The sequence below is a fragment of the Erythrolamprus reginae genome, chromosome 3 (genome assembly GCF_031021105.1).
Source record: "Erythrolamprus reginae isolate rEryReg1 chromosome 3, rEryReg1.hap1, whole genome shotgun sequence".
Taxonomy (NCBI): domain Eukaryota; kingdom Metazoa; phylum Chordata; class Lepidosauria; order Squamata; family Dipsadidae; genus Erythrolamprus; species Erythrolamprus reginae.
The window spans coordinates 131,196,333-131,222,877 of NC_091952.1; the positions used below are offsets into that span (position 1 = coordinate 131,196,333).

General features: G+C 40.7%; 1 protein-coding gene across 6 annotated transcripts in view; it reads right to left on the minus strand.

The window, feature by feature from the left end:
• The window catches only part of RASAL2 (RAS protein activator like 2), a 271,051-nt gene that overhangs the window by 96,547 nt on the left and 147,959 nt on the right, over window positions 1–26,545 (minus strand). Inside the window, exon 1 of one of the 6 annotated variants that reach the window (XM_070746689.1) lies at window positions 19,226–19,490. The exons of the other annotated variants lie outside the window; for them this stretch is intronic. Within the exon in view, the coding sequence (XP_070602790.1) occupies window positions 19,226–19,238 (13 nt within the window). The 5' untranslated portion in view covers window positions 19,239–19,490. Of the gene's footprint in view, window positions 1–19,225; window positions 19,491–26,545 lie in introns of those variants that run through there. 6 annotated transcript variants of the gene reach the window in all.

The window sequence follows — 26,545 nt, forward strand, 5'->3', positions numbered from 1 at the left end:
TACAGAAATCTATTAGACATAAATGTTGTAAAAAATAAGTTATACCATTATTAGCATAAAGTAAATTAACTCAAATGACATAAACTGATGCAAGATACAGACATTTGGTTTAATGGATTTTCAGATTTAATCAACTTCTCTGCCGCTAAATGGACATGTACTGTAACAACTGTAACAACCTGTGGGGTAATGTAAACACATCTTCCCAAATCAACGGTCATTCTCCAGCAAATGTAGAGACTGGGGGTTTCTCAGGTCACACTCAGATTTAATTCCTGGCATTAAAATCTTTAAGTGAAAAGGATGAGCAAGATTTTTAGGAGAGAGGAAGATAAAAGCAGACACTTGCAACCTCATTAGAGTAGATCTGTCATGACATGATGCTTCATATGTTGTGAAGCCGTGCAGGAGTTATCTTGTAAGATTATGTCACTCCATCCTCCAGAATAGGGGGAGGAAGAGTCTCCAAACCCCACATATTGGGGCTATCTATACCCTTAAAACAGCATTTGCCTTGGATTGAGTAGAATTTGTAGTCAATATTTTTTAAAAAAATTTCCTCTGAACTGGGTTCGTATACATATGGCTTCATATTTGTTGAGCTTTGTTTGTGAAGCTCAAAACTGTTTCCTTGACTAGCAGAAGTTTTATCCATCTCAGCATCGGAATATCCTTTTCATTAGTAATGGTAGGGATTCAATGCCAACCCAGGATCATTTTGCCTCTTGAGCCAATCATTTTTGGCCTCATCTACCTTGTTAGACTACTGTAGGAATCAAACAACAAAATAACACTTTATTTGTTTTTTTTTTAAATGGACAGTTATATTACAAGGAGCAGGGAGATAAATTTGGTTTAAAAGAAAATTCCCAGCATATGGAATTATAGAAATGGATCCTTTCTTTATCAAAACTGAATATCTCATATAGTACCTATTCTTATGTAACAATGGGTAAATATGTTCTAGAATTGAGTGAGCAAATGAGGAATTCTGAGACTTGAATGGTTCTTTGAAATGTGTTACCTTGTAAAAAGATTTAATCTTTCTGATTAAAAACATGGCAACTTTTGTAAGAGATGAAGAAATGAACCAGATATTTTCTGATTTTGTGACCATCATTTTAAACTCATGGAATCCTACTTCCTGTAACACTGAGAATCCTTAAGACTTTAAAAGTGCATTTAATATGAAGAACATTGTGTGCACATATGCAAGTTTCTCGTGTAGAAGAAAATTTAAACTTGACTACAGACTACTCTTTAAGGAAGAATTCTGGTAAACATATTTATATGGCTTCACAACACTTATTCTTATATTTCCTAAAATAAAATGTAATATGACTAGTTCTCTCTTTTTAAATTTTACCCAATTTTATCAAAAAGATCATAAACCAGTAATACTGATGAACTAAAATGTCCTTAATGGGGACTTTAAAATTCTCAACTATCTATGACAAATTAACATGGCACCACCTAAGTACATGCAACCTGATACATAAATGTTTAGGGAAAATGGAACACAAGCCAGAAATAAATTTCTTTAGATGAGTGAATTGAAATTAGACAGATACTCTCAGGCTAAGAGGAACAGATTGGGGATGAGTGGGGAAGAGAAAGAGACTAGGCAGAAGAATAAAGTTCAAAGTATCCATGCCAACCGTGCCTGCCACTGAAAGTTATGAACTCGTATTTAGATAACATTTAATGTTAAGCCAAAGAGAAAATTACATACTCCTGAGACTATTCCCAGTCATAAAATCAAAATGAAAATTCTGCTAACCCCCCCCCCCCCAATTATTATTCCAAGCCTACCGTACCAAGAAATGACAGGAGGCTTCGTTCATCTTCTGTGCTGCTATCCAGCCACTCGGCTGCATCTCCAGGAGAAAGTAGACTCATTCTCCAGCTAGAAAACTTTTCCATACAGTAGATAATGGCAGCATAAATCTGGGAAGGGAAAGCGGGGAAACACGGAGGGTCTTTGGAGGCCAGTACTTAGGCTTTCTGGCTGAACCAAAATAAATCGGAGTGTAGAAAAGAAAGTGCACCGTGGCCTGACTCCAGTCACCTTTGCTGACGGACTTATCTGGTTAAAAGACAGAGGCAGGAGAGAAGATTCGATGTCAGCTTCTCAGCTCAAGAAGGAAGAGTAAAAAGAAGATGACAGGCTGGTGGCCTCCAGTTTAAAAACGACAAAACAGCTTTTAAAAATGTGGAGGCAAGGAAAGACAAAGAAAAATGACCCCACTACAGCAAAGATTAGCAAAGCCATGCAGTTAATAAAGTGTAATATATGACTGCCCTCCTTTTAAGGGGGGGAAATGATATAAAATTCTCATAGCTTTGTTTTCCAGTTTTCCGAAGGAAGACCATTTAGAATCCAGCCAACAACAGAGAGGTCTGCATCGCCACCAGACCTTTCCTGCTCCAGTTACAATTACAATAGCATCTGACTTGCTTACAACACATTTGCTCATGCAATGGCAGGTTGATCAATCTGTGAATAGGAAGAGTCCCTCCCTCCTTCCCTCCCTCCGCATGGCAGCTGCATTGATCGACAATAATGGAATCTGTTTCTGACTGCCAACAACAGCATTAAGGATATTAGAACAGCTCCTCTTCATCAGAATGAGAAGCAGCCCGGCGCAACCCTGGTTCGACTTTGGCCTCCTTGGTTAATAGGGCTCCCCACTATCCGTTGGGAAAGACAAAGAAAAGGGTCAGCAGAAACAAGACCTGTTAGGAGAATCAAAGGAGCCACAGCTACAAAAACAGAGTCCAATTAGTGCACAAAGAAGAGAGTATACGAAGAAGGCTGCCTGTGCCTGTTCTGTAGCTATATATTGGGTGCATCCTGTATTTTTTTGCAACATAAGGAGGAGGAGGCAAAAATGTTTTATATGACTTAAAGGATCACTTTTCAGGTTTGCACAAATGAAAGCAAGTGAGTTTGGCAAATGAGAAACATCTGGGCCATGCAAACCAGAAGCATCTTTCTCCCTCCCAGACAGGTGTTGATGTTCGGAGAAAAATCATTCCCATTAAAGAAATAAGGCCCTTAGAAACATAGAAACATAGAAACATAGAAGATTGACCTCAGAAAAAGACCTCATGGTCCATCTAGTCTGCCCTTACACTATTTCCTGTATTTTATGTTAGGATGGATATATGTTTATCCCAGGCATGTTTAAATTCAGTTACTGTGGATTTACCAACCACGTCTGCTGGATGTTTGTTCCAAGCATCTACTACTTTCAGTAAAATAATATTTTCTCACATTACTTCTAATCTTTCCCCCAACTAACCTCAGATTGTGTCCCCTTGTTCTTGTGTTCGCTTTCCTATTAAAAACACTTCTCTCCTGAACCTTATTTAACCCTTTAACATATTTAAATGTTTCGATTATGTCCCCCCTTTCCCTTCTGTCCTCCTGACTATACAGATTGAATTCATTAAGTCTTTCCTGATAAGTTTTATGCTTAAGACCTTCCACCATTTTTGTAGCCCGTCTTTGGACCCGTTCAATTTTATCCATGTCTTTTTGTAGGTGAGATCTCCAGAACTGAACATAGAATTCCAAATGTGGTCTCACCAGCACTCTATACAGTGGGATCACAATCTCCCTCTTCCTGCTTGTTATACCTCTAGCTATGCAGCCAAGCATTCTACTTGCTTTCCATACAGCCTGACTGCACTGTTCACCCATTTTGAGACTGTGAGAAATCACTACCCCTAAATCCTTCTCTGAGTATTGTATTGGCAGTTCTGTGCTAGCAAAAATTTCAGGTTTTTGCTAGCACAGAACTGCCAATACAATACTCAGATTGAGGATTCCTTTTGCCCAAGTGCATTATTTTACATTTGAAAACATTAAACTGCAGTTTCCATTGTTTTGACCACTTATCTAGTAAAGCTAAATCATTTGCCATATTACAGACGCCTCCAGGAATATCAACCCTATTGCACACTTTAGAGTCATCGGCAAATAGGCAAATCTTCCCTACCAAACCTTCCCCTATGTCACTCACAAAGATATTAAAAAGAATAGGACCCAGAACAGACCCTTGTGGCACACCACTTGTAACCAGGCTCTGCTCAGAATACTCGCCATTAACAACAACCCTCTGATATCTACGCTTCAGCCAGCTGCAAATTCACTGAAGTATCCAGGAATTAAGTTCAATCTTCACCAACTTATCTATCAGCTCTTTATGTGGAACCGTATCAAAGACTTCGCTGAAGTCCAGATAGGCAATATCCACGGCACCACCTTCATCCAACACCTTTGTGACATAGTCAAAGAAATCAATGAGATTAGTCTGACATGACTCGCCCTCAGTAAAGCCATGCTGGTTTGGGTCCAATACGTTATTGTTTTTTAGGTGCTAATTTATCTTCTTTTTGAGTAGAGTCTCCATCATTTTAACTATAACTGATATCAAGCTAACTGCCTGTAGTTACTAGCTTCTTCTCTACTGCCCTTCTTGTGGATAGGCACAACACTGGCCATTCTCCAATCATCAGGAATATCTCCGGTTAAAAGGGATTGGTTAAACAAATCAGTCAGGGGGGTAGCAATCACATATCTGAGTTCTTTAAGAATTCTGGGGTGGATGCCATCTGGTCCCATTGGCTTATTTGTCTTTAATCCTTCAAGTTCTTCTAAGACATCGGCCTCTGAGATCACTGGAGGTGAATCCCTACAGCTGGAAGCAATGCTATATCCATCTATAATATTATATTGTAAGCTGTTGTTGAATTTGTGCACATTACCCAAAGAACATTATTATCATTATTTGTTTGTTTGTCCCTTATCCTCAACAACTACATCTATTTCATTTACAGCTCCCTTTTCATAAATTTCAACAAACTGGTTTATCCTCGTTGTCCGGGGACAGAAATCATCTACATCGGTTACATCTCTGTCCCCTTTACCTAGTTTAAATGCCTGCCCAAAAAAGTTCTGAACTCCTCACCAAGTACCTGGGTACCTTTGTATGATGGATGCAAACCATCCCTCTTAAACAACTCCCTATTAGACCACCTACTAACATCATGACTAACATATCCAAAACCTTCAGCTTTACACCACTGCCTTAACCACTCATTAAGCTCTGCAATACAAGTTATTTTATCCTCCTCCCAAAAACCAGTAACACCTCTAAGAAAGTCACTGAATCAGTTTTTCTGCCCAGCTCCACACTAATACATTGGAAATCTCTTTTTATTCGATTAATATTTCTCTGGAACAAATCATTTGTGCCTTATTATTCTGTTAAAAGAAATATACATAAAAATAATCCCTACTTATTCCTGCACCCTAACAATTATCATTAGGAATAATTTTGGAAGGAAATTATATAAAAATCATTACACAAATAATATTCAAGCATTGATTTTCAGTAGGAGAAAGATTCTAATTACAGGTAGTTCTTGTCTTATGATCACAATTGAGCCTAACATTTGCTAAGTGAGACATTTGATAAGTGAATTTTGCCCCATTTTACAACGTTTCTTGTTGCAGTTATTAAGCGAATCACAGAAGTTGTTAAGTTAGTGACACTTGTTAAGTGAATCTGGCTTCCCAATAGACTTTGTTTATCTGATGGTCAAAAAATATGATCACATGACCATCATAAATATGAGTCAGTTGCCAAGGGTCTAAATTCTGATCACATGACTGGGATGCTGCAACGGTCATAAGTATGAAAATTGATCATAATTCCCTTTTTCTAGTTCTTGTAACTTGGAATGTTCTCTAAATGAATTGTTAAAAGTTGAGAACTATGTGTATTCCACTGTTTTGCAACATATAACATTTGTCTATAGAACCAAACATTTATAGCAATGCTCAGGCCAATGCTCTCAAACTCACCAATTAATAAAAAGGGGCAGTATATAAAACTGGATCAACCTTACAATCAAATACTTAGTGCCTTCTTTCTTCAATGGCAAAGTTGAGAGTGGAAAGGACACCAAGAAAATCTCCTGGCCATATGTTTCCATATGTCTGGACTATACTGTATTCGTAAACATCTCCCTCCTCAACAGGCACTATTTGGCACTGGCAACAAGGAACAAGGTGGTCAGTTGGTCAACAAAAATATTTTATAATCAACCAAATCTAATTGAATTATGAATTAGCCATTATGAAAGGGAAAATTAAACATAAATTGTCGATTTTCCCTGTTTAAATCCTACCAAGTGATCAGCCTCTAAAGCACATTCTCTTTCAATTTAAAGTGGTTGGATCTTCTTGATTTTGTCACAGGAGATTTTTCTACAACTGCAAATGTTGAAATGATACGACTTTTCCTAAACCAAGAATGAGATAGCCAATACAGTCTTGCAACCCAAAATTTATTTACAAATGTGCTAGGGGGAAAATGTAACAGATGATGGAGTGAAATTTCAAGTACATTTCAAACTTGATTTGTTAAAAACTTCAGTTTATGTGAAACCAAATCCATAGGAAAAAACATGCCATGTCTGTGAAATACCTAAACTTCAAATTGTATCAATACATAGCTTAAAACATATCAAAAAGTCTAAATATCAATATGTATATCATAACCAGAGATTGTTTTAAGAGATGTCATGTGTCTGACATTTAGGAGTCTAAGCAGCTTTTCTTTTCTTGTGGATTTAGAAGATGAATTTCTGATAAATGAAGCTTCACAGTTGCGTATAAGCATTTTATAATGCAGTCTAGTAGCATGATCATTCATAATGCATGCAAACACTAGAGCTTTGACAGCCATGGCAAGAGACGCTTTGTGTGCACAAAAAGCAGGAGTGGAACTATAATAAAGTGCATTATCTTTTTAAGCATCATGAAGCCACAAAAGATGGAGCCATGGAACTGACTCAAACTAGTCCAGGGGTCTTCAATGACTAACTTTACAATAATATTTTCCTATTATTGAAACAATATGTATTAAAATGTCTAAAGCTAATCGAGACTGAAGGAAAGTGTTAATTTAGCATATTTCTTCTCACTCCAAGTTATCAGGCTTGGCTTAGAATACCTACATATAAAACACCTGATATTTTGGGAAGTCTGCATTATAGAAATTATTTTATAATGTAAGAAATAAGACTACATCCTGAACATTAAGCTGTACACCTCACTTGTGCACTTTAGTTAAAGAAGGACAATAGAATAGCCATGGAAACTAAGATAACCTTTGTACTCAAGCAATACAGTATGTTTTGGCAGCATCCCTGTCTCTCTATGGCAATAATGTCAGTAATAGGTTTTTGTCATGCCAGTGACGACACTGTGGGTGTTGACTTTTTAGTAGTTTTGGTCAAAGTTGACGGCGTTGCCATATTTACTTTCTTTAAAAAATTACTCCACAGTTGCATATAATTCTTCTATTCAACTATCCCGTTACATGTCTTCAACCTTTTTTGTTTATGGTATAATACAATATAATATTTTACCTGTTATATTATAACTATTACTTTATCTCTATAGTTACAATTTCAAAAGAAATTCTTATATTCTCAAAGGGAGATAATTTACACATGAAAGGTATAAAGTCAATCAGGAGAATGTAACTTAACTTATGCAGTCATATATAAAATACCCTATATAGAATTCAAAGTGTAGACACACTCGTTTAATCACTTAAATAGTCTACATTTAATAGACAAAGTGTTAATCGTATTAAAGTTAATATTGTTTGTGCATTTAATATTGTACTATATTCTATATCTATACCAATCTTATATATTATATTCTATATGCAATTTTCTACATAGTAATGATAAATTCTTTTTTTAAATTAAAATTTAACTTTATTTAAATACATAAAATACACGAAGCAACACAAAGACATTTTTAAAAAAAAAACAAACAGTATTTAGATGGAATTATAGCAGAATTACAAAAAAAAGATAAATTCTTACTATCTTATACTCTTATAATCCTTTATGCAAACTAATAATAAATTTAATGATAAATTCAATTCAGCTATTCAATCATACCATATCGTATTTAATTTCTATAGAGTCACTACAGCATATTCTGTAAAATAAGCAGTTTTTTCCAAATATTAAATTCCAATTAATTCAATATATTCCTAGCTTTTGGGGTTTAATTTATAGAGAAGAAAAGATCTAAAAATCTAAATGAAACTCTTATATGATAATCCTTCTTTTTATATATAATTATGTAGTTTAAAGTCTTTAAATTAAATTTCCAAGGATATCTCCAGCAAAATTACTAATTTAAAAAGTTCTATATTTTCTTACAACCGTTTTTGAAAAAGGTTGCCTTCTCTTCTGTCTATGTTTCCTGCTGTCAGCTCAAAATGTCAGCTTCTGTTACAGTCACTCTCACTCCCCCCTCTCTCAGTTCATGGTTCTCAGGGTAGAAAAAAATAAATCTTCTTTTTCCTCTTTGAACCTCTTTCTTTCTCCCACTGTTAACCTTAACTTTAGATATCGTCCTTTCAGTCTTCCTCTCTTGCAAAGTCGAAAAGATGTCCCTTTTACCAATCTGTAGCCTATTTTACCATACTCCATCTCTTGCTCCGTCCCACTGACACACCGCCAGGTTCTTTCTGGAGACTCGCTATTCTTTAATGGTATATTTCAGTTCCTTTCAATCAGGAGGTTTCTCAGAAACAATGATCATTCATACCAGACAGGTTTGTCGATATGTTGCTGATTTCCACTTTTCCCCTTTCCTTTACTAATCTTCAGACTGTCGTGTCTCCAGAGCACCTAAAATTGCTGGTCTCTTCTCTGTCTGTGGATGGGATTCCCACCTACATCCACGGGGGCTTGCACTTCCTCCCATAGTGTTCCCCTTTCGAGTGCTCCCCCTCCAAGGCTCTGCACTGTGATTGTCAGGCATCCAAGATGGAGAAAATCAGGCTGAGCGGCAGTGGTTACTTTTCAGCTCCGCTTTGCCATGGCGCTGCCCCAGAAGTCGTGATGTTATGTGATGTTATCTAATGCCCCACTGATGTGGTAAGACTCTAAGACTGCTTCCAGTTGCTTTCACATCAGCTAACCATCCAACAACTCCTTGGGACAAACTGAAGTTACTTCTTGGATGAGAAATGAAAGGTCTTCAAGGAAAAACAAAGTCCAGTTGCCTTTTTAAAAAGCACCTTTGGGACAACTCCTTGGCACATTCCCATAAACAAATGGGTTCCTCTTCAATATGTGTGTTCTTTTCTTCCATCTGCAAACCTGACAGGTTTTACTAGATGCAATGAGCTAGATATTATCAGCATTAAAGTGGAATGTGTTGTGTCAGTTAACAATCTAGTCCCTCTTTTTCATTTCAGGTGGAAAGGAAATTAGAAAGGGGTGGGAACCACAAAATATAAATTTCCTCTTATGCAGTGTTATGATGGGTCTAGCTGCATCTGTTTGGCAGAGATTAAGCTATTACTCCTGTAAAGCAGAGTAGGCCATGAGAAAGAAAGTTAAAAGCAAATAATTGCTCTTCTCAAATGTCATAGATCATTTGCTTTTATAGAGGGAGGTCCCTTTAAGTCAGACTTGACTTCCAGCAACTGCTAGACTGGTCCCTGCAATTTTCTTGGCAGGATTGCAAAAGTGCCTTACCATTGCCTGCTTTCTAGAGCTGAGACAGAGTGACTGGCCCAGAATGACTGTTACCTTGCTAACTTTGTGCCCAAGTTAAGGCACAACTGATACGTTAATCACTACATCAAACTGGCTAAGGCAGAACTTATTTCTTGTAATTGTGCCTAATCTTACTGCTTTGGTAAAATATCCAATGGTATAATTGGTGTATTAGCCTACAACTTGTCAGCACAGGTTAGCTACTTCTAATTTTCTTAAGTTCATTCCAGTACATGCTTCATCCTGAAAGAGGCAGCTATCCAGCAAATATTTGCATGCTATGTATACTGAGTTAATGCTTCACCTGGAAAGAATAATACCCTAACCAATCAGCAGGTGCCCAAGATAATGAAAACACTTCCCTCTCAAATTCCAATGGAGTGGTATGTTTGTGGTGAAAAGTATTGGTACTTTCCTTTGGAACTTGCTATGTTTCAATTCTGTGACATCTCAGGGGGAATTCTGCATTGCCCTTTAACATTGCCATAGGCTTATCATGTAATGTTAGTGAGACATTTTCTGTTGGGAGCCGTTTTATATATGCATGCATGGGAACAATATAGAGAGACCAGGGAATTCAGAACAATAGAAAGAAACTAACTACTAACGTATGAAGGAGCAATGTTTTCTTGAATGGCTGATTCCAGAATACTAGTCAGCTGATTTGAATCACAAATTGATGGACTGACTGCAGCTTCCTGTTGATTGTCCACTTGGCAGCACATCATGTTTTGTTCAGGGCAGTACATTAAATAATATTGACTGATATTTCATGGTATTACTGCTTGATGGAGATTGAAAAGGCAGGCATACTTTCTGTAACTCTTTTTTAAATAATCAATGTATCTACTGACTTCTACTTATAATCATTCATACGGTAATGAATGACAGATGGACTTAAAGGTGTGATAAATGATATTAAATATCTTCAGCTATCAAAGGAACCAGCGCTACTTCACATGAGAGACTGAAGACTGAAACATTCCTGCACAATTTGAATTAATCAGGTGCACAGGCAGGAACTTGTAACCTCCAGCTATTTGGGGAACCATGGGCATTCTCATTCTGCTAAAGGCCATTCTGAAATTTCAGAAAAAGTATAGGCATGCCATACAATTTGGATTATTGTGGCAGCAAATTGTTTTCTGACTTGGAAGAAATTAAAAGAATCTAGTGAGAAGATTTAAATTACCTACAAAACAGAACTAATGAGTTATTTCATCCACCACAGTGTTTGAGGACTCTGTCATCAGTTTTGGATTATAAATGGGGATTATTTGTATTTTAACCAAACTGGCTAGTTTATCTTCATTTCAAACATGTATATGTATATTAGAAAAAAATCAATAACTTTAGTTAATCTATTTCATATGACGTTGTTGAGGAAGGAGAAGGAAAAGGAACTAATAAAATGCAGCTAAGGAAGAACCAATATTGTCAACAGTATGACAAGAATTTTTACCCAAGTGTTGTTCAAAATAACAGATACCATTATGGTTCCTGGCATAGAGCTTTTTGTAATATAAATGTTGTGATTCTATATAGAAATGTAAGCAACAATTTCTATTTTAAGCACATGAGTTTTGATGGATAACAGTTAATTTAATGGAGGGGATGTGATTAAAAAAAAACATATAAAAGATTATTAGTGTTTCAGATGCCATAACACTTTTGGGGCTTCACACATTGCACTTTGGTGAAAAAAAACACTATCACAGAATTAAAATTTAAAGGTTCTAAGTTATTAAAAATATAACACAACAATATTATGTGCAACTAGGAACATCCACTTGCGGTATGTCAAAAAAGCAAGATGAAGGTGACTTACTGTGGTGTGAAATCTTGCCTTATTACTGTAATTCATAACAAGTTCATAAAAAATCTGTCTTCAGTGTAACTATGAAAATACAAATGCACTACTTGTTCTGGTTGCTTGTCAGTCTAATTACACATATAAATTGTTACAAGATTTGATAACTGTTGCTGTTTTATTGTTGTAATTATTCATATTATAGTGTTGTACAAATAAATTAATACACACAGGATGGAACATGTAAAGTCTGAGAAAGTTGCAAAGAAAAATGAAGTTTTCAACATTCGCACAGTGGTTATCTACTATTAAAGTCCCTGCTTCAAATTTCATTTCAATCACAAATAGTGGTTAGCCCCAGGGAAACCATTATTTTCTTCATGTTAGAATATGGCTAACCTACTTTATAGAGAAAATGTATGGATTTTGAGATAATACCTCACTGCCTGTCGTTATTCTAAACATCAGCCGCCCCGAGTCTTCGGAGAGGGGCGGCATACAAATCTAATATTATATTATTATTATTATTATTATTATTATTATTATTATTATTATTATTATTATTATTATGTCAGTACAACACAGGAAACGAGATCACTATGCTGGATTTCGTATTTCATCACCAGTCGGGCGCTTCCCAAGCACCTAGGACTGCGTGATGTAGTGGCGAATTATGTTTGCCGATCCCAATAAAGCAGCCTTTTGCAATTGACAGATGGAGATTTTGTCAATTCCGATGGTTTTCAAATGTCCGCTGAGATCCTTTGGTACTGCATCCAGCGTGCCAAGTACCACTGGGACCACTTTCACCGGTTTATGCCAGAGTCGTTGCAGCTCGATTTTTAGATCTTCGTTTTACACTAATTTCTCTAGCTGCTTCTCCTCAATTCTGCTGTCTCCTGGAATTGCAATGTCGATGATCCATACTTTCTTTTTCTCCATGATCACAATGTCTAGTGTGTTATGCTTCAGAATTCGGTCAGAGTCTGAAGTCAGAAGTCCCACAGTAGTTTTGCTTGCTCATTTTCGACCACTTTTTCGGGCTAATGATCCCACCAGTTCTTTGCCACTGGTAAATGGTAGTTCCGGCACAGGTTGCAGTGGATCATCTGTGCCGGAATTATTATTATTATTATTATTATTATTATTATTATTATTATTATTATTATTATTATTATTATTATTATCATCATCATCATCAAACAAAAAGTATCTAGGATGTTTTTCCTGTCTATCTCTCCTATGCATCTATTTTTGGACTGTATGCTCTGTTGTGATAATTAGTTACTGAATTTTATGAGGCAAATTATCCGTAAAAAGTCAGAAGCATTCTTATAGATGATTCTTACAATACTTTCTGTACCCAACCTCACTACATCTCATTAGTCATATTTAGCATCTTAAAAAAAATATTCTGACAATGAAAGTTGATACAGGGGGGAACTTTCTCATTCACAAAATGGCTACCGTGGTAGCATGGCTCATCTCATTAGAAAACATTTTTTTTAATATTAGGAAATTTATTTGAGCAAAATTTCTAACATTACCATAATGCTCCATAATGTACATTTATGTTTTCAGTCTATAGTGCATCCTTACATAAGATACTGGCAAGGGTCTCTCCCTTGTGGGGTGCCTCAGGGGTCGGTCCTCTCCCCCCTGCTATTTAATACAGTGATACCTCATCTTACAAACGCCTCGTCATACAAACTTTTCGAGATACAAACCCGGGGTTTAAGATTTTTTTGCCTCTTCTTACAAACTACTTTCACCTTACAAACCCACCGCCGCCGCTGGGATGACCCGCCTCCGGACTTCCGTTGCCAGCGAAGCACCCGTTTTTGCGCTGCAGGGATTCCCCTGAGGCTCCTTTCCATGGGAAACCCCACCTCTGGACTTCCGTTGACAGCGAAGCACTTGTTTTTGCGATGCTGGGATTCCCCTGCAGCATCGCAAAAACACAGAACTCCAGAGGTGGGGTTTCCTATGGAGGGGAACCTCAAGGGAATCCCAGCAGCGCAAAAATGGGCGCTTTGACTGGCAAAAGGGGTGAATTTTGGGCTTGCACGCATTAATCGCTTTTCCATTGATTCCTATGGGAAACATTGTTTCGTCTTACAAACTTTTCACCTTAAGAACCTTGTCCCGGAACCAATTAAGTTTGTAAGACAAGGTATCACTGTATCTACATGAAACCGCTGGGTGAGATCATCCAAGGGCATGGGGTGAGATATCATCAATATGCCGATGATACCAAGTTATACATCTCCACCCCATGTCCAGTCAACGAAGCAGTGGAAGTGATGTGCTGGTGCCTGGAGGCTGTTGGGGCCTGGATGGGTGTCAACAAACTCAAACTCAACCCGGCAAGACGGAATGGCTGTGGGTCCTGCCTCCCAAGGACAATTCCATCTGTCTGTCCATTACCCTGGGGGGAGAATCATTGACCCCCCTCAGAGAGGGTTCGCAACTTGGGCGTCCTCCTCGATCCACAGCTCACATTAGAGAAACATCTTTCAGCTGTGGCAAGGGGGGCGTTCGCCCAGGTTCGCCTGGTGCACCAGTTGCGACCCTATTTGGACTGGGAGTCACTGCTCACAGTCACTCATGCCCTCATCACCTCGAGGCTCGACTACTGTAACACTCTCTACATGTGGCTACCTTTGAAAAGTGTTCGGAAACTTCAGATCGTGCAGAATGCAGCTGCGAGAGCAATCATGGGCTTTCCCAAATATGCCATGTTACATCAACACTCCGCAGTCTGCATTGGTTGCCGATCAGTTTCCGGTCACAATTCAAAGTGTTGGTTATGACCTATAAAGCCCTTCGTGGCACCGGACCAGATTATCTCAGGGACCGCCTTCTGCTGCACGAATCCCAGCGACCAGTTAGGTCCCACAGAGTGGGTCTTCTCCGGGTCCTGTCAACTAAACAATGCCGTTTGGTGGGACCCAGGGGAAGAGCCTTCTCTGTGGCGGCCCTGGCCCTCTGGAACCAACTCCCCCCAGAGATTAGAATTGCCCCCACCCTCCTTGCCTTTCGTAAGCTACTTAAAACCCACCTCTGCCACCAGGCATGGGGGAATTGAGATTCTCTTTCCCCCTAGGCCTTTACAATTTTATGCATGGTATGTCTGTATGTATATTTGGTTTTTATATTAATGGGTTTTTAATTGTTTTTAGTATTGGATTGTTATTGTACGCTGTTTTATGATTGCTGTTAGCCGCTCCGAGTCTTCGGAGAGGGGCGGCATACAAATCTAATAAATAAATAAATAAATAAATTGGACCAGAGTACCTCTGGAACCGCCTGCTACTGCACGAATCTCAGCGACCGATAAGGTCTCACAGAGTTGGCCTTCTCTGGGTCCTGTTGACTAAACAATGTCGTTTGGCGGGGCCCAGGGGAAGAGCCTTCTCTGTGGCGGCCCCGGTCCTCTGGAACAAACTCCCCCAGAGATTAGAACTGCCCCCACCCACCCTGTCTTTCGTAAACTACTCAAGACTCACTTATACCGCCAGGCATGGGGGAGCTGAGACACCTTTTTCCCAGGCTTTTTTATACTTTGTTTTATGTTTGGTATGAATGTGCTGTTTGGTTTTTTAAATAATGATAGGGTTTTATATGTTTTTAATATTAGATTTGTTCCACTGCTATATTGTTTTTATTACTGTTGTGAGCCGCCCCGAGTCTTCGGAGAGGGGCGGCATACAAATCTAATAAATAATAATAATACTGTCACAGCATACTATATTGATTGGGCGCACTACTGGACATCCCTAATTTCCCCTCTCTGTATTTCCAATACATCACTAATGAGTATGGTTTCTTTTTTTCTCTTTGATTGCTACAAAACATTGAAAAAGTTGAGTTGTATTCACTCTTCAAAGATGTAGAGCAGTTCATTAACTTGCTGGAGATATCTCGGCTCGTGACAGACAGAAATAATGGTCTTTCCTCTATCTCAACTATCTATTTGTGGTTACAAAGTCTAATAAAAGAAAAATGAATAGTTATTTTGAAGACATCACTTTTTTCTCTCAGTAACTCCATTGAGCTGTGCAAGTACATATTAACTGATTTTAGGCTTACATGCCAGAGGTCTGCCATACTTGGCAGGAACCTATTTTTGATAAAGGGATGGGAATCATTGTATTCATATTATAGTACATGAAGCTTAGGAATAAATGAAAAAAAATATCATTTGTTCCTGATACATTTTTGCCTTGAAGAGCATACAATCTGACATTTGCCATGGAAAAAACTCCAGAGGAGAGGAAACAAAAGCTAAACCAGGAAGAATAGACATTCCATTCCATTTCAATAATGCCTGGGGTTTAGCAAATCACTGCACAGAAAAGGTGGGGCTTTAAGGAGGAATTTGAAAGGAGAAAGAGAATTATGGAAAACTTCCAAGCAAAGAGGCAGCCAAAGAAAACAGCAGAGAGGAGCTTCAATAGTGGAGAACAACCAAACCCAGCAACAGGTTGGTGAAGACCAAAGAGAACATTAAAATGGTTCTGGAATAGGGGAGTACACAGGAAATTACTATATGAATCAACCTCATGATTGGACAAAGCCTTCATTAAAAGAGGAGTAAAAGGCCTTATTAAATGCTTAATCACATGCCATATTTTTCATGACTGTGTAGAATGAACGTTGGTTCCTAACTGATATGTTCCCTTATAGTCCTTGGCAGGAGCAGACACTTGTGAGTATTAATTTCCATCGGCCCAGAGACTGAGCATGTATCAATTTTGGCTGGCCACTCCCCCTTGCTTGCTTGGGTTTGTCAATTGTTTCAATGAAGAGGTCCAAGGTAAATATCTGAAAAAGAAAAATCTCCACCCCGGAACTTGGCCTGGACCCTTATGCCGGGATGGAGTAACTACCCCTGCAAAGGACTGAAAGGAAACGTATCAGGTAGAAACCAACATTCAATTTCCAGTACTCTTAGCAGGAATAGTCACATGTGGGGCATACCCAGGTGGGTGGGGAACTGCTGGGTCCACAGTAGAAGGGGTGGCAACTACTCTCTGGAGAACCCACTGGCCAAAGGACACCGCAGCTGAGGCATAGCTATTGATCTTGTAGTGATGAATGAAGGGAGTAGGAGTGAACCAGATGGCAGCTCTATAAATGTCCAGAATTGAAGCCGAGTGAACCAGGTGGCCAAAGTGGCAGCACTCCTGGTAGAGTGTGCTATGTTCCGGCCAGGGATCGGAATAGCCTTCTGGTGATAAGCAGCAGCAATGCAAGCCTTCAGCCATCGCCATATGATAGAGGGGGACATTTTCCAACCCATGGTTGACGGCTGGAAGGAAATGAAAAGGGCTTCCACCAACCTGAAGCATTTGATTCATTTTATGTCCAGGTAGGCCAACGTCTCTTCTGAGGGTGCATTGCCCCAGGACAGAAGTCAGGCAAAATAACCTCCTGGGCTTGGTGGAACCAGGAATTAACCTTGGGCAGAAAGGACGGGTACAGGCGCAGTACAACCCTGTCTGGATGAGATATAGAGACGAGATACAGATGAGGTACAGAGATCCTCCCAGACAAAGAGGGCAGCCAATTCCGAAATCAATCTGGTGGAGGTTATTGCCACCAGGAAGACAACTTTGAGGGTCAGAGGCTGATCAACTGCAGGGACTCAAAAGGAGAATCTGTGAGTTCCTGTAAGAAAAGGGGCAGGTCCCATGATGGGTATCAGTCCAGAATGGCAGGGCGGAGGTTAGCCACACTCCCCACCCCCGGTAGGAAACTTCTCATTCTGGGATGGTGACTAAGAGGAACACATTCCCCCCAGACAGTACAGTAGACCTGGGCACTACCTGCCTACGGAGAGTGTTGTAAAAATCCCTTTTTAAAGCCCTCCTGTAAAAATTGCTAAATTGATTAGTAAGTTGCCTGTATGGAATCAATGCCTTGCACACTACTGGGAGAAGGCCGCCCACATAGAATCATAAATCCTTGTCGTCAATGCCCGCCTGGAGGCTTGGATCATGTGGATTATCTTTGTGGACAGATGGACCCACTTCAGGATCTCCTGTTCAAGCGCTTGGTAGTCAACTGCAACCAATGTGGGTCTGGGTGTATTACTGGGTTGTTGAGTGCACCACCCAGCAACAAAATAGCTGCTGCATGACACAGCAATAAAATGGAGACTACACCAAAGGGCAACAAAATGGCAGCTGACAAGATGAAATGGCCTTTTAAAACTGCCATTTCCTGGCTCACATATCCAGGGAGGTTGCCCAATGAGCTTCCAGCTCTGTGCCTGCTTTCCCAGCCTTGGGGGAGGCTCTGATAACGGCAGTGGTCTTTCTAGCTAACTGGGATGGTCCTGCGCCTGTCTGCGGCTCAAAAGTAAGGCAGGAAGTTTTGAAAGTCATTGGAGGAAAACAAACAAGGGAGATCCCCTGGAATGTTCCGGGCTGTGACAGTCATCCCGGTGAGCTGTGAGAGGCCTGCACACTCACCTACAGTTGTGGAGCAAGGAAGAGGCAATCGCCCGCAACATTAGGGTGCCCAGAAGGGATAAGTCTCGGAATACAGGTCTGTGGTAAAGTATCCCCATTGGAGCCACCACTGCTAACAAGCTGGCTGGCTCACCACTCACCGACCCTGGCGATTTGCAGAAGGCAATCCTGCCTGACAAAAAAGCGTCTCCTTGAAAAGAATAGTCATAAGAAGGCTTAGAAATTTCAATCTGCTTGGGGCTGATGTAAATACGTCTCCTTGGCTGACTGAGTTGTAAAAAACTGAAAAATACAGGTGACTGAAGGGGAGTGGCCAGCCAAAATTGATATAAGCTCATCCATCAGGCAGATGGATGGATGTGAGTAGTCACCCATATGTGACTACTCCTGCAAAGAGTACCAGAAAACAGGAAGGACATGGCTGCAAAAAGATTCCCTTTTGCAGGGTATCTTTCTCCCTTTCAAATACCCTAATTTGGGACATCCCCCCCCCCCAAGTTCCATAACAGGAAGTTTTGCATGTTATAATTCAAGGCTGATTACAAGTTAATCATTCCCGCTTTGAGGGGGTGGGTGAGATGGGGAGGAAATAGTTAATTTTAAATCCAAGCCAGTACAGTATAAAGGTTGGGGTTTTAAAATATGTCTTAAATGTCGTGGACTAATTAAGCAGAATTACTTGTCTCAACTTGTTTTAGGAAAATTCTATCTTAATGACATAGCCAAAGAAGAAAATAGTTGTTCTCTTTCAGTCCTACATTGTATCTATTTACAGCTTGCTTAATCTAGTTACAGACAGAATACAAGCTGTTTTAAGAGGGCAATTCCCAGGCATCAGTTACAACTGAACAAGTTTCACCTGTGAACAGACCCGCCCGCACAGGACTGAACTATATCAGAATTTGAAACAACTCACAATATTGGAGAGTTAATGTTAAAGGATCAATGTATATCACTTTTAAAGCAAGATGACTCGCTCGGATTCACAATCTAAGCCAGTGAGAATCTATAAACGTTTCAGCTTTCCCTTTCTCCTGAAAAAAAAAAGGTAAAAAAGAAGCCACAAAACTGATAAAGGGAACACAAAGACAGTTCAAATATTCCCCTGACTGTTCGCCATAAGAAAAAGCACTCTGAAGAAACAATTCTGTGCTTCACAAGTCAGATATTAGAGGACAGCACTTAGCCTTCCCCCTCCCAATCCTCTGCCCTAGAAGGAACAAAACACCACTCACCAAGTTCTTAGTCACTTTGTCAAAACTATTGTCCTGCTCTTTGTGGGTCCCAATTTTCCTGGGGCGGCAATAATGGCTGAAAGGGACTTTACCTGAATCCTCCATCTCGTGAACTTGCCAATGCCTCCGTCATGCTCTTGCCAGCCCCACTCTCCCAGCACAACTTTCAGCAACCACGCTCCTTGTCCATCCTCTGCCTGGGAATGCAGAAAGCCCACCACAAAACAGAGGCCTGGGCTCCGTGTTCTCTCTTTTGGCTTCTTAAAGCAGTTCAACAATAGCTGCCCTTTCTTCTCTGGCTCGCATTCTCTCCCACTGCTAGGAGCGTGCTGGAATCCCTGAGCGTCCGTCTGTGTCAAACTAATAGAGACGGCTTTTTTTCTTTTCCTTTGCCCAAAGGGGTGTGCGCGTGTGTGAGCAGGAGGCGGCTCCAGGCAGTGAAAACATGAAGTCAGTGAATTGAGTGAATGAAAACGTTTGAACGGCTGCTTGCTAATTCAGTTTAGCCAGTTCATTCCTAAGGTGCCACCTCCTTAAATCTGAATTGAGTAGCCGTAGCAAAGGTTTTTTATTTTTAAAAGAATAGCAAAGTTCAAAGAAGAAGGCAAACTTCATATGAAATGTTTTTATGAAACTGAAGCCATGATAAAATTAGTTGCTATATGCACTTTTTGTTACTAAAGGAAACTAAATGTTTGTTTCCTTTATTTTCCCCCAAACCCCGCTGCTCAATAGCAGAAATTCCAACCAAACCAACCTTCTCTGCTTGCTCTTTGGTTGAATTCTCAGGCAGTCTGAGAATAAAAACAAATTGCAGTCATTGAAATAGTACTCATTCCATTTGCTGTAATGTGCTGTAGTGAAGACATGATAATATCACTTCAGAGAGCTGTTCATCAAGTTTGAGCAATTTTAAGAATGCCACTGTTTGATTTTAGTTCCCACCTGTCCATCCAGAACTGACAAAGAGAACAGTCAAAACTCCCTGTTAATGAGCCAGAGATAAGAATAGCTCTATGTTTTGCTGCTACAATTAACCATGAGCTGAAGACATGAGATTTATCCTCCTGCAGGGTCTGAACCTTTGCTGAGGTTAGAGGGAAGATCCTATTCCCTTGCTGATTTTACAACAGTCATCAGATTTCCCCTCGCCTCCTGGAAATAGGGATAGTAGCCTTGATGAATTGAGCTTCTATTGCTCACAAGGGAAATCCACTACAAAGCTGCAGGGCAGGCTTTGAATGTTGAGTTTGCCCTCCTGTAAAGCTTAACCAGGGAAATCAAAGCAATTGGGATGCTTGATCTGTTTTCCTTTCAAAGGTTCAGGATACCTGACCTCTCATTATGGAATGTAGGGCATGGCATTTCACATATGTGAGATATGGACAAACAAACAAACAAACAGACAGACAAACAAACAGACAGACAGATAGACAAACAGACAAACAAACAGACAAACAAACAAAGGTCTTTAATTTACAAGAAGGTAGATTTAATTTTTAAAAAAAATACTGGCAGTAGAAACTGTTTGAGAGTAATAATAATAATAATAATAATAATTATTATTATTATTAATTAGATTTGTATGCCACCCATCTCCAAATAGAAATTATTACCCAGAGACAGGAAAAGGATGCTTTCATAGTACATTAATTTTAAACTACAGTGATCCCACGATCATTGCGAGGGTTCCGTTCCAGGACCCCTAGCAATGATCGAGTTTTCGCGAAGTAGCGCTGCGGAAGTAAAAACACCATCTGCGCATGCGCAGATGGTGATTTTACTCCCGCAGCGCTAGCGAGGAGCCGAAGATTGGGGTTCCTGTTTTAAAACGTCGCCGCCGGCATGGGCGGCTTGCCAGCACCCTCCAGACCCCCAACCCGGGTTTGGGGGGCTGCTAGGAAGCCGCCCATGCCGGCGGCGACGTTTTAAAACAGCCGCGCCGCTTTCCAATGAGTCCCGAAGACAAACGTCAAACTTCCGCGTTTGTCTTCGGGACTCATTGGAAAGCGGCGCGGCTGTTTTAAAACATTGCTGCCGGCATGGGCAGCTTGCCAGCACCCCCCGGACCCCCAACCCGGGTTTGGGGGGCTGCTAGGAAGCCATCCATGCCGGCGGCGACGTTTTAAAGCAGCCGCGCCGCTTTCCAATGAGTCCCGAAGACAAACGTCAAACTTCCGCGTTTGTCTTCGGGACTCATTGGAAAGCGGCGCGGCTGTTTTAAAATGTCACCGCCGGCATGGGCGGCTTGCCAGCACCCCCCCGGGCCCCCAACCTGGGTTTGGGGGGCTGCTAGGAAGCCGCCCATGCCGGCGGCGACGTTTTAAAGCAGCCGCGCCGCTTTCCAATGAGTCCCGATGACAAACGTCAAACTTCCGCGTTTGTCTTCGGGACTCATTGGAAAGCGGCGCGGCTGTTTTAAAACGTCGCCGCCAGCATGGGCGGCTTGCCAGCACCCCCCCGAACCCGGGTGGCCGGGCGAGCAGCGAGCGAAGGGCGGGTGGCTGGGCGAAGGGCGGGCGAGCGGCGAAGGGTGGGTGAGCGGGTGCTGGGGAGGGCTTCTCGCCCTCCCGCCAGCAAGAGGGGGAGCGAACGGCATGGGCAGGCTGCGGACAAGTCGTTTGCTCGGGCCGCTTCCCAGCTGAGTACTCAGCTGGGAAGCGGCCCGAGCGAAGGGCATGGGCGGGAGAAGGGCGCGCGAGCCGCGGGCGTGCGGGCAGGCAGGCTGCGGACAAGCCGTTCGCTCGGGCCGCTTCCCAGCTGAGTACTCAGCTGGGAAGCGGCCGAGCGAAGCGGCAGCAGCGAGGAGTTTGCGTGGGCGGTGGGGAAACTCCTCGCTGATGCCCGCCAAGAGGGGGAAGACCTAGGGAAGCCGCCCAGCAGCTGATCTGCCCGGCGCCATCTACGCATGCGTGCCCATAGAAAAAAAGGGCGCGCATGCGCAGATAGTGTTTTTACTTCCGGGTTCAAAAATCGCAAATTAGCCGTTTTGCAATCATCGGGAGCGCAATACCCGGGGGATCACTGTATATACTATCTTTTTGATGCTTTAATATGCATTCTTGCCGTTATTAGAGGGTAGGATTTAAGGCCCTTAAACGGACCTTTCCAGTTCCATGATTCCATAAAAACTAGGCAACACATTAGATAGCAAGTCATCTTTTCAGTGATAATGCCTTACCTAAACAAAGAAACAGAGTGACACAGACAGGCACAAAAGCAGTAGAAAACAGGAGCAACTTCCTACCAGCTTTCCCATTGACTGGTTGTGGGAAGCTGGCAGGGAGCACCGGAAATCACAATCACATGACAGTGGCTAACTGCGGCAACACTGCAGCAGCTGTACCTTTGCATATACAGTAGGCATGAAGATCCTTAAAACTGCAATTGAACAGAAGTAATGAGCCCTAGATTTTGTAAGTTGGTGGATATGAGATATTTTGATTGGAAAGCTTTTGCGTTACAATGGACTGTTTCCACCAACTGAAGATTATAAACAGATAGACAAGAGAGGTAGTCGACTTATGACTTCAATTGAGCCCCAAATTTCCACTGCTAATCAAGCAAGTTGTTAAGGAAGCTTTGTCCCATTTTATAGTCTTTTTTGCTATAATTGTTAGGCGAATCACTGCAGTTAAAGTGAATCATACGACCATTAAACAAATCTGACTTTGCTTGTAGGAGGCCAGTTGCAATGATTCCATATGGTGATCACATGACCCTGGGACAGTGCAACTGCCATAAATACCTGCCAGTTGCCAGGTGCTTGAATTTTGATCATGTGACCATGGGTAAGTGTTGAGTTTGAGATACACTTTTTTATACGTAGTGTACAAGAGGGGGAAAAGAAACTATCCTGTCCCTCAATATCTTTATCAGCAGAAGAAATGACAGATCACATACTCAAGTTTATTGAAAAACAACCCACACTAACCAGCTGTTTCTACCAAAACAATAACTCAACTGCCCACAAGAAGATTGTACATGAACAAGAAGAAAAAGTAGGAGTCCTCCACAAACATCAACTGAAAATCAGAAGACATTTTCATTCATTCATTCATTCATTCATTCATTCATTCATTCATTCATTCATTCATTCATTCGTGTCTGTGTTTGTCTATGTACATAAAGAAGCAATAGCTACCAACCTGCCTTCCTCTGAGGACTTATATTCTGCACAAGTCAAAAAGAGGGCTGTGAAAATATCTACAGATCCCTCACATCCTGGACATAAATTGTGTTAACTTCTACTCTCAAAATGATGCTATAGGGCAGTAATGGCGAACCTTTTTTGGTTTCCATGCCAAAAGGGAGTGCCCATACCCCTGCCGTCCCCTGTGCATGCATACAAACTCCTGCTACCTCCTGTGCATGTGCCCAACTGCCCCACGCTGCCCCCGAACATGAGCATAGGCTTCACAGAAGCCTCTAGATTCCTGAAGCCTGGAGACAGCGAAAAACAGGCCAACAGGTCAACGGAAGTTCAGAAACAAACTCCCAGTTGGCCTTTTGGCCCATTTGTTTGTAGTCCCCAGGCTTCAGGAGGTTTCAGCCTCTTTTCAGGAAAAAAGTGCATCTTATGCTCCAAAAAATACAGTAAGTGTTGTTAAACTCAAGTTATCCCAGTGCTGTTAAACTTAAGCCATCTGGAGCTGAAGAATTAAAAAATACTTTCTTCAGATGAATCCCATAATATAGTTAATTACACAATACAGGTAGTTCTTGACTTACAACCATAACAGAGTCCAAAATTTATGTTGTTAAGCAAGATGTTTGTTAAGTGAATTTTGCCTCAAGTTACACACCATTCTCGCCAGAGTTGTTAAGTGAATAGCTGCAGTTGATAAATTGGTATCACAATTGTTACATGAATCTGGCAACACATGACCTTGGGACACAGCAATGGTCACAAGTATGAGTCCATTGTCAAACACTAGAATTTTGATCATATGATTGTAGGAATGCTACAAAGGTTGTAAGTGTAAAAAATGGCCATAAGTCACATTTTTCAGTGCTGTTATAACTTTGAAAGGTCACTAAATGAACTTTTGTAAATAAATGGCCTGAAAAACGGCCTGTTTGTTCACTGTTTTTGGCAGTTTTCAGACTGTTCTGCTGAGCCTGCAAAGACCAGCTGGCTGGCGCACATGTGAATGTCGGAAACCAGAAGAGCAGCTGGCAATGGCACATGTGTCCTCAGCAAGGGCTCTGAATATCACCACTGGCGTGCATGCTGTAGGTTCTCCATCGCAGGCCTATATTGCTATGAACAGAAATAGTCAAATTTGAAGAAAAACAGCAAATGGTTTCCTTTGTAATCTCATCTCATTCTTCCTGGAATAGTTACAGGATTAAAAAATAGAAGCAATACCTTTAACGTTATGAAGCATAACATCTGCCTTTGCCAGATACTGTATTTGAAAAGAACTATCACCTTTCCCTCCCCTAAAAGTTGTTAAAAATTTGGGTGCATCTTATACACTGAAAGCTTTTTAAAGCCCTAACGAGGTGCTAGCATGATCTTCCCTGCTTTGCTAGCTAAGCGATCTTCCCTTTGCCTGCTTCTTTCATTGCTGCTCCATCTGACAATCAACTGAGCCTATTTTTCAGCCCTAAGGAGGTGCTAACAGTGAAACAATCTTCTGTGCTTTGCTAGCAAAGCAATAATCCCTTTGCCTGCTTTCCCCATTGTTTCTCTTTCTCAAGACAGAGAGAAATGAAGGATTTTAGAAACTGTTTTTTATCCACAACCAGGGGATAGAAAGCAAGCATGTGAGCTCAAAACCAGCAAACTAATATGCTGAAGCTGACCAGATTCGTTCTGTCCCAGTGACGACCCCCCCTCCCCTGAAAATAGGCGCACACATACTGATTCTACAACATTTAAGCATTTACTTCTAAAATTTTCTGAGTAGTGAGGCTGGGTTTTTTCAAAATTGAAGAAATCAGACAAATAAGTCTGTTTGGTGCCAGCTGCTAATTAGTGTCTCAGCAAGGGGCCAGAATCCAAGTATAAACCAAAACAAACAGGTCAGATCTCATCCATGGACTTACTATGAGTTGGCAGGAAGCCCGGATATAGTCCAAATTGCCAGTTTGTAAATCATCATTGAAACAATGTCCAGGAGAGAAGTGCGAGCAATCAAGTGGAACAGAACGACTTTGACTTCTGCACTGAAGTGTCACATGGCTAAGTCTTAAATAGTCTAAGGGCGTGGCCAATTGTTCTACAGACCTATTCATGAAGAGACCTCCTCTTGCTTAACCACCAGATGCATGGGACACAGACGGACCACAACAAGACTAAAGACTATCCAAATGAATACCTGGTAGGCAAATTATTTTTCCCCTGTTTTCTTCCCCCAAGACTAAGGTGATTTTATACTCTGAAAAATATGGTAAATAGCTGGATAAAAATGCCAAATCCAGTCTAAGCATCTGTCTGACTGCGTAACCAACCATCATGATGATGATGATGATGACGACGACGACGATGATGATGAAAACAAGCATGCCAAAATACTTTGGGACTTTTGAATTCAAACTGACAGGGTTTTGGAACACAAAATAGTGGACCGCACAATTGTGGAAAAGAAAAAAGTGTGGATCGTTGATGTCGCCACACCAGGTCACCTGGTATGGTGACAGTCGAATTGATGAGAAACAAGAAAAACTTAGCCAATATCAGGATCTTAAAATAGAATTACAACGACTCTGGCATAAACCAATATAGGTGGTCCCAGTAGTAATCAGCACTCTGGGTGCTGTGCCAAAAGACTTGGCATTTGAAAACAATAAACATTGACAAAATCGCGATCTGTCAGTTGCAAAAGGCCACCATACTTGGATCTGTGTGCATCATATGAAAATACATCACACAGTCCTAGACACTTGGGAAGTGTTCGACTTGTGATATTGTGATACAAAATCCAGTATATAAATCTCATTTGCTATGTATTACTGTTTTTCTGGATAATAATAATAATAATAATAATAATAATAATAATAATAATAATAATAATAAGTAGGCTAACATTCTCACTGAGGCACTGGGGCAAATAACAACTTACAACTGTTCATTTAGTGACCATTCAAAGTTACTTTGAAGTTACTGAAAAGTTACTGAAAAATGACTTATGGCCATTTTTTCACAGATGTCCATTGTAGCATCCCCATAGTCACATGATCAAAATTCAGATCCTTGGCAACTGGTTCGTATTAATGAGAGTTGTAGTGTCCCAGGGTCATGTGGTCATCTTTTGCAACCTTCTGATAAGCAAAGTAAATGGAGAATCCAGCTTCACTTAATAACCTATTGCAATGCAACTACAATGATTCGCTTAACAACTGTGGCAAAATTCAACAATATAAATTTTGGGCTCAATCGTGGTCATAAATTGAGGACTACCTGT